The 9,436-nt window shown below is 36.8% G+C and overlaps 1 protein-coding gene across 2 annotated transcripts; it reads left to right on the top strand.

The window, feature by feature from the left end:
• The first annotated feature begins 305 nt into the window (after positions 1 to 305).
• LOC106334154 (peptidyl-prolyl cis-trans isomerase FKBP16-4, chloroplastic-like) lies at positions 306 to 1,265 on the top strand. 2 transcript variants are annotated; one of them, XR_001268539.1, is made up of 3 exons: positions 306 to 578; positions 798 to 872; positions 946 to 1,265. XR_001268539.1 is itself a non-coding variant. In XM_013772487.1 (2 exons), exons 1-2 carry the CDS (start codon positions 753 to 755, stop codon positions 1,135 to 1,137), a joined length of 312 nt encoding a protein of 103 aa, XP_013627941.1. In that variant the 5' UTR covers positions 694 to 752; the 3' UTR covers positions 1,138 to 1,265. The 2 variants fall into 2 exon arrangements, 1 of the variants encoding a protein (XP_013627941.1); XM_013772487.1 differs by lacking the exon at positions 306 to 578 and having other exon boundaries at positions 694 to 872.
• The last annotated feature ends 8,171 nt before the right edge of the window (positions 1,266 to 9,436 follow it).

Below are 9,436 nucleotides of genomic sequence, written 5' to 3'. Positions count from 1 at the left end.
AAATTTTGTTATCAGTAATTTAAAGTTTTTGCTATTAAAGATACATATGTAATTTAAATTTTGTTATCAGTAATTTAAAGTTTTTGCTATTTAAAAAAATGTTTGGATTAATAAAATTGATTTATACGTTTGCACCAAATTAATTATATATGTAATAGTTACTGACTTTTAATTATTCAATATATATTTATTATTTCATAGTATGAGATAATTTATATATATAATGTTTATCCCGGTCAAGACGCGAATCTTAATATAGTTAGTAATTAATTACACACCACTGACCCCACACCACTGACCCCTCTTTTGTTTGGTTAGGGTCTAACGACGTCAAGTGTGGGGGTGTAACGGTGAGAGAATCTAAAATTTGTGGATGAGAATACCAGTTTTATCTCTTTCTCTGTTCCTCTGTCTCTCCCACACACAATTGAACTCAAACTCAAGAAGAAAGACAAGAATGAGAAAGTTTCGTTGACTCAGACCCAAGAATCAATCTGTTGACGTGACACACAAACAATGATCTTAACAATGAAACTTCTTCACCCACTCTCTCTCTCCCTTCACTACTCTTCCACCAAGTACACACTCTGTTTCTCTCTTTACACCATTAGTAACTAGCAACTATACGTTTTTAATTTTAACCAATAATAAGACATGGAACCAAGCAATAACATTATTTTTAATCGAATTTGAAGAAACAAGGCAATCCAAACCTTACAATGTTAACATGTTAAAAAAAGAAGCTTACGTGTATGACAAGCTTTGATGTGCTAAACCCTAAAGGGATCGTGTTGCAGGTTCACTATGTTGCAAAATGGAAAGGGATAACGTTCATGAGAAGCCAACAAGGACTTGGTGTTGGAGGTGGAATGGTCGGTATAAATTACTGTACTTGAGTATAAAAGGATGGTTAATTGATAAGCTTATGAGTTTTTTTTTTTGCAGCCTAACGGGTTTGACGTTGGACCGTCAGAGAAAGGGAATGTTCTGAAAGGACTTGACCTCGGCGTTGAAGGGATGCGTGTTGGTGCAAATGAAAGACTTTACATAAACTCAAAAGTATGTTTTGATATACAGAGATTGGTGATTGTTCCTCCTGAGCTTGCTTATGGGAAGAAAGGAGTGCAAGAGATGTAAATGCAAGAACTAACCCACAAAGTAAAGCACAGAGTACACCAGAGAATATCTTTACAAAGATATGTGTTATTACTAGTATTCTTTTAAAGTGAACTTACAAGTTTCTCTTTAAACAAAACTCGAACAAGATCAAGACCCTTCTTGACTTGCTCCCCTAGCCTCACACGTTCTAAGATCGAATACAAGATCTCTAGAACCTCTACCCCTTAGCCCTTAGTGTTATTCACTCGCTTACAAGCTTAGTGAACTCCACTCTTATGCTAAGAATACAATTCTCTCGACAACCCTAATCCACAGGTCAAGTATGACTATATATACAATACAGCCAAGCTGGCTATCAACGTCTATCTACCCAATATTCACTATCTACCCAAATATGGTAAGTTCTCTAAAACCTCTCCAAAGTCTTTAAGAAACTTCCCATCGTGAGATCTCCCTTCTCCAAGGTGAATCTCTTCAAGTTTGCTCCCCAAAGGTGTCTTCGCATTAACTTCGCCTTGGTCCGCAATCCATTCTTCAAGTCGTAATCTTCATCTTGACTTGTTCATCCGCGCTTACACTTCTCTGTTGCAGACTCTGCTCCATTCGCTGATGTACTTGCGTCTGTATCAGAACGTCCATCTGATCTTTGCATCTACAATCTCCCCCCTTTTAGCTTTGGATGCTTCTCAAGTACCTGCACAGATCCGCTCAAACAACCACACACATTCAAACACATATATCCTGAATAATAATCGAAATGAAAGTTCAAAACATGCAAGTTCAAGAGTTAGAGATAAACATAAAACCAAAACCAAAAACCAGCAACATTATTTTATCTCTCAGTCCCCCATAATTGAAAAATCGAGAAAACTAAAATTTTCTCCCCCATAATCTAGTTCTCCTGATCATCCTGCTGCTGCAGATCACATGCCTCTTCTTCTCCCCCTGCTTGAGAGCATACAGAGTTAAAACTCATAAAGATCAGAATAAATAAAGAACAAGATAGAAGACTTACTTGGGTACATCATGCTGGCAATCTGTCCTACGACGCTTGTCAGAGTCTGCATCGCAGTTGCAAGCTGTTGATTTGCTGCTGAAGCCGTATCTAGAGCCAGCTTTGCCTCCTCAGCATCTATTGGTTGTCCTGGAGCTGCAATGGAGCCGAGATGAATGATCTGGAACTTTCTAGCAGACCCCGGAGACTGTCTTGGTGGCACATATCCAGAAGGATCAGTCCTTTTGGGACGAGGAGTGCTTGGAGGTGGTCGAGAAGGAGGTGATACAATTTATGTTGATGTAGATTTTCCTTTCTTCTTGGCCTGCCTCTGAGCCTTCTTTGCAGCTTCTCGTTCTTCCTTTTGATTCTTGAGATAAATCTCCCTCAGACGTGAATCCTTCTTGTATGGAATTACAGCAGAAAGTTTCTCCCTTGGCTTTCTCTCCATCTTGAACTGAGTCTGAAGCACACCCAAGATTGTGCGAGGAAGAATTAGCCAGCGCGTGTCTTTCTTACCTACCTCCTTCTGAAGTACTACTAGGTTCAGAATCTGTGAGTAAAACATCTCTCCAACATCAACTCTTATTCCGTGAAACATCTTGTAGATGAGTCGAGCACGATCAGCTGACACAACATTCTTGTGAGAGGATGGCACCCAGTTGTATGCTGAGAGGATCACAAGTGCAGCCTTGCACGGAGACAGATATCGTGTTGTGAGATTCCTAAGACTCAATGTGCCTTCTGTCAAGAAGTTTGCCAACTCATCGATCGTGAGTGCATCAGCCATCTCATCAGCTTTCACTTCTTCTTCTGATAGTGGCATGAGGTTCAAGTACTCATTGATCTCGGTTGGAGAGAATTCAAACCTGTGGCCTCAGACGATCACTTCCACCCTGTCCTTGGAAGCTCTGGTGATTTATCCAGGCAATGCAGCGTAGAAATCCTTCACAATTTCTGGAATATACCCAACAAGACCCGTGACAGTTCTCTCAAGATGACCTTTCTTGATGATATCAAGAAATCCCCAAGTGTCTTCAGCATCCAAATCAACAGATCTCTCTGGTATGATTTCTCTAGAGGAGAAACTTTCATACATATGCTCAGCCACAAGCTCTTCATTCACTGATTTCCTTGGTGTCCTCGTTGAGGATCCTTCTGCCATAGTTGGTGGTGTAGGTGTCTGAGTCTCCGCGACGATGGGGTAGACTTTCTTGATGTCTTCCTCTCGGGATGTGACCTTCCTTTTCTTGTTTTTGGCCTTCTTTTTGATGTTGATCAGCAACTCCACATCCTCAACATCAACTTCTTCAACGCCTTCTGACTCAGTCTTCTCTGAATCATCTCTTTCTTTGGATTCTATGAGATAATTTCCAATTTCAGGACTAATAGAGTAAATAGCAGTGAACAACTTACGAAAATCAGCAGCTCGATAAGCTTTAGAAGCCTTTGCAACCAAACCAGCCACACCTTTCCTACTAAAATATGTTACAACATTATTCAGCAAGTGGTAAATGAAAATTCCGTGATGAGCTTGCTGGTACACGTTACTTTAGCAATCGAGGAATTCCTATCAGACACAAAAGCTAAACTATGCTCGTCAGCAATGACCGCATTAAGTTGTCTCATAAACCAGTTCCACGCGAGGTCATTCTCTGAGTCGACAACTCCAAATGCAATAGGATATAAATTCGAGTTTCCATCTAATGCAGTAGCAACCAGTAATACTCCTTTGTATTTGCTCTTCAAGAATGTCCCATCCACAACAATAACTTTCCGAATTGCAACATAGAAACCGCGAAGACTCTGACCAAAGGAGATGAAGAGTAATCTGAATCTCCCTTTAGAATCCCTTTCTAAGACGTGTGTGATCCTGGATTAGCTTCCCTCATCATGTGCAAGTATTTGGAAATTTTTTCATAGCCTTCCTCTGGAAGGCCTTTCACTTTGTTGATTGCATACTCACGTGCATCCCATGCCAAAGAATAGGATATCTCAACTCCATGTTCTGAACGCATATACTGGACTATATCATTAGATCTCGGCCCTTCTTTAGCAGTTTCATACATATGCATAATCAGAGTACCAATTGTTTTTGCTGAAGTTGTCCGAACAGAACCGTTCCTTCTGGATGGAGCACATGAATGATGAGGTACATACTTTTTGATGATAAAATAAGATGAACCAGTTAAGCCCTCTGCACGAACACGCCAGCTGCAATTATCATCTGCGCAACGAATGTACCACACTTTTTTATCCGATTTGACAAGCTTATAGTCGAAATTATGTTTCATTGCACATATTTCGAATGCTGCCTTCAAAAGCGTTTTCGAAATAAAATGTTGACCCTCCTTCACAAAATCCACCAAAGAAAAGCGAACACCATTTCCATTGTTCTTCTCTTTGTCACACCATTCAACCTCTTCTTGTGAATCCATAGTTAAGATAGAAAAAAAAACTAGAGAAGAAGAAAAAAGAAGAAGAAATCGTGATAGACAATGATGAAGAAGACCACAATTTAGGAAAAATAACAATTAAAAAAGGAAAACAAAATATTTAAAAGATTTAGAGAATATTTCATAACCGTTTTTAGCAAGATTTTCAGATTTTTTTACTAACCGTTAAAGAACTTGCATTCTACCAATTTAGAAAATATAATGATAAGTAGGATGTAGTAGATATAAAGACATGTTGTAGATTGTATTTTCTGGCGTGGTTGATAAAAAAGAAATGTTTAGATTATATTTTCTAGCGTGGTTGATGAGATGACATTGTTTAGTGTTTTAAATCTGCCTGAAATATAGAGCATAGAGGAAATCGTGAATTTCATATTCTGCCTTAGTAGTTTAATACGTTTTCGTTATAATGTGCAGCCTACATGCTTTAGAACATTGTGTGTCTTTTATATTACATTTTCTAAACTGTCGTAGATGGTAGATATGGTTTACTAGCACATTTAGCTAATTTTTCAAATTATTATGTAAACATATTTTGATGTCAAAAATATTTTCCTCAGATGCACATGTATACATTAAGTTAACTATTTTTCCATATTTTTTTGCTTTGTAAAAAAATTTATATGAATTTTTATACAAAAAAGGGTAGTCAATGTCCAAATGTGACAAAAGTTAATTTAGTTCTAAGAGGACAATACTTTAGAGATTTAGTTCCATATTGGCAAATTACCCAAAATATTTTATGATTCTAAAAATTTAGATCCAGTCTTTTATCAAGACGCGAATGTGGATATAAAGTGGGACATGAGGAATGAAACTGACGGTAGTTACTCGGCTAGTGTCACAATCGCCAACTACGTGATGGATCACCACTTTGAACAGCCATGGAGATTAGCGGTTATATGGGTACCAAAGGGAATCACTACTGAGCACTTTGGGTTACGAAGGCACACAACACGGCTTTGTTTCTTTCGGTGAGGGCGAAGCCGACACGTACTGCTTGAACAACGTGACCTTACCGCGACAAAATGTTCGTAACTGCATAGGCGGTACTGTGATTATTCCGCGGTTAGAAAAAGCTGACCTTACGAAAAGCTCACGTTCGTTTCAGGTTTCTGTTAGCCATTCTAATAGAGGATATCGAGGGAAGCTGCCTTCTGATGTAACTTTGATGACCACACGAGGAATTGCATACGAAAGTGAATGTGATTCAATGGAGCAAGTAACTGATGTTCATCTGAGTAAGTCCATTGTATTGTTGTGGCACATCCTATACATACCCACTTATTTTGTAAGCTTTTACGATCAGTTCATCATGCCCCTTATTTTGTAGATACATGGAGGACGACGTGCATTCTCTCCATAGCCAAAGCTACCAAGTTCCACAAGATTCATGACACAGAAGAATTATGAAATTGCATGTGTCTTCTTTTTTCGTTTTTGCTGTTTCTGTTTTTTTTGGTAAACGTCTGTTTCTGTTTCTGTTTCTGTTGAGGAAAAGACGTTAATCTTAGAGATAATCTTAACCTCAAGATTTCTTTTTGCTATTTTCGACAAAAGTAATATATATATATATAATGACCAGCATCAGAGTTAGACGCAAAATTGATAAAGATTACTTTGATATTATCCAGATACTTTGCTCAATCTTTGTTAGGAACATGTCATCATTAAACCTAATAAGAAAAGCGAGATCGAACTTCTTGTTATAAAATTGTTTGTAGATCGAGCATATAACATATAGGGTCTAACCATGCCTAGTGCATATTCAACAACCAAAGTGCTCTTTCTCTTGATTTTAGTGGAGGCTTCATTGTGTCTATCGTCGGAGGAAGATCTTTCACGTAATGGGACTGAGTTTCTGAAAGATACATCGGAGGGATGTTATTATCGGGTGACTTTACCATCGCGCAGATTGAGGAGGCCTATCAAGGATTTGAGATATCGAGTCAAATCGAATAACCTCGCTCCTAGAGGTAAAACTACTAATTGTTATTTATTAATGTGTAGCGTTCCAAAAAAAAAAAAAAAATTATTAATGTGTAGATATTAGTTAGAATTGGTTCAGTTATTGTATTTGATATTAGCCCAAGAAATGATTTCTCACGTATAAAATTTCCACATATATGATTTCTTACTATTTAGCATGTATAAGTGACCAGTCTGGTTGTAGTATTTCTCAGATATTGTTAAGTTTTAGCTGTTTTCATTGGACCCTTTTCTATTCATATTTCTAGGGTCTCAGATGTACAACATAACTTAAACAAAAGGTTCTTGTACAATATATTGGGGTGCTCTTACTATTAGAGCATCTTTAGAGCATGATTATCCCTAGAAACCCACTAGGTTTCTTAAGGACTATTTAAGTATTAAATTTTAGTTAAGGAATTTAATTAAGAGTCACCTAATTTTCTTGTTCCAATGGGAGTTTCTTAATAAGAAGTTTCTTAAAAAAATAAAAAAAATTTTAAGATAGGATTGAAGAAAGAATAAACACATTAAAGGAGGAAGGATTCAAGAATGAAGAGAAGTGTTATTGGGAGGTTCTTCATCAATATAAACTTCAGTTCTTATAAGTATACACATTGTACTTTATAAATCATACTAAAGAGAAGTATTCTCAACCATTTGGTGATGTAGTTTTTATTAATTACCATACAAAAACAATTCTAATACAAGCGTGTCTCAAGAACACAACAATCATTTCAGTTTTTATTACCTCTCGAGCAGCTTGTACCGAGTGTCGTTCAAGTAAAATGACTGAGCCGTCTCCATGATCCATTTCGCCTCTTCGTCAGTGAGTTTGCTTGTGAACACAACATCACCTCGGATAAACACCAAGGTGTGTTACAAGCTGTCAAACATACTAGATCATTAAGCATGATATACACAAAACAAAACAAAAAAACATTGAAAAGGGAACAAGAAAAACAAAAGTTTAAACTTAAAAATGATTTCTATTACATATCATGCCTTGGATGTTATCTAAGATACACCTGCTCCTTGGCGACTCCTTTCTTTGCTTTGAATTCAAGAACAACTTCTTAGGACCTGACTCATTCCTTTGTTTAGTCCAATAGTCTTCAACGGATAGTAATTGACTGGGTTCACGACCTTCAAGCGCTTCCCAGTCTGCAACTACAACAAAATCAAGGTCATGTAAACATACACACATAAATGATCGCATGATATAGATAATCTGATACATCATGTTACTGCTTCCTCTTAACCCACAACAAATGTAGAGCTGTTAATGAAACGTATAATCATCTGAAGAATAAAGAATCATGAGCAGCCGAATTGTTGATAGCCTTATGTAGAATTCTCATACAAGGTAAACAACCATCAACATTTTAGTCATAAGTAAAGAGAAACATGAATCAAGTCACAATAAGAATGAGTTATCAAGATTATGGTAAGCTTAAGAGTGAACCTGGTAAAAAGAGATCATGGTACAAAGCGCAAACTTTGTTGCTTCAACCCATTCTCACACTTCTTCGCCCACTTCGTTGTCTGGCTATTCACTGAAACATGTCAAAGGAAATAAGACCAAACAATGAATTCTAGACCCAGAAACAGTGATAATTGATTGTGTGTTAGCTGAAACAGAGACTCGAGACAATTTAATTATTTTTGATTTAATTAAATCAATGATTTTCTTAAAAATCCCATTTAAGGACCTGGGATAACAATTGAAAGCCGGTCGCTTTTCACATCAATGATCAGAGACCAAGATTGCGAGTATGAAGTGGTTGACGATGATGATGAGTATGATGACAACACACCTGTAGAGAAGAGCTGTTGATTACAATAGCACCGTTGTGAGATATATGTTGGAACTCGTTTTTGACAAAGTGGTGTGGACCAATTTTCCGATGGGTTTTTCGATGGAGACGTCTGTCGGAAGAACCGGAACTTGGGCACCATGCAATCGTCACCGTGAACACTATGAGTTAGTATATTTGGTTGTCAAAATCAGAGTTGTGTTGAATGAGAAATTGATGTCCAAAGTGAGTGACTTGCAAAACTTATAAAATTTTAAATTTGGTTAAATATAAAATATTTATCAAATTAGATCACTTTGGATATATGGGTTGGAATTTGAATTTAAATTTGTTAATTGGACATTTATGTCAATCAACTTATTTAGTTATTCTTATTCATGATAATTTGGATATTTATATATAAAATTATAAACCCAAGCAAAGTATAATAAAGGTTGTTGAATTGGTCAAAATCAAAATCAAGATATTACTTTGCAAAGCTAACTTACAAGAATCTTGGAAATCAATGCCATTACTACAATTGATTCGTACGTTGGCTGACTCCTTAGATTGCATAACGTGCACTTCCTTTTGATTATAAAAGGAGAGCACTTGTGTAGAAAGCAACACACCCGAGACAATTATTATTATTTTTTCTTCTTTCTCTTTGATATTTTCTTTGAGTTTCGGAGTATACACAAAACTAGTTTCGCCAGGCTTCTGATAGAGTGACGCAAATCATAAGATTTTTTGCAGTTGTATCTTGGGACTCATTACGTTATCGAACTGTCGCACTACGGGACGTATTTTCAGTTAAGGAAAGAGATAATATATCGTCTTTTTAATCTTTGGTATAGTTTTTATCAAATTTATTCTTTACAATATTCAGTTCTCCATCATTTATATAATACGGTCTCATTAGTCTTAACTCAAAATATCCGTTTATTGCTTTGCACTAACCGGACTGATTATTGTAAAAGTTTTTTTTAAGAACAGGTTGATTGATATTTTCTAAAAAGGTGTTGGAATCGGATTGGGCTCCGATTGCTCTCGGTGTCAGCGTTAAAGTCATATTCTTGCTCTTACGTTTTTTATTTTGAAGG

Source organism: Brassica oleracea, chromosome C3 (genome assembly GCF_000695525.1).
Source record: "Brassica oleracea var. oleracea cultivar TO1000 chromosome C3, BOL, whole genome shotgun sequence".
Lineage (NCBI taxonomy): Eukaryota > Viridiplantae > Streptophyta > Magnoliopsida > Brassicales > Brassicaceae > Brassica > Brassica oleracea.
The sequence above is the reverse complement of the archived record's forward strand: the minus strand, read 5'-3'. Positions and strand labels throughout refer to the sequence as shown.

Excerpts from the sequence above, each read along its gene's own strand:
- LOC106334154 (XM_013772487.1), top strand. The coding sequence starts at position 753 with ATGACAAGCTTTGATGTGCTAAACCCTAAAGGGATCGTGTTGCAGGTT. Across the intron at positions 873-945 it reads TTGGTGTTGGAGGTGGAATG|CCTAACGGGTTTGACGTTGG; the intron begins GTCGGTATAAAT and ends TTTTTTTTGCAG.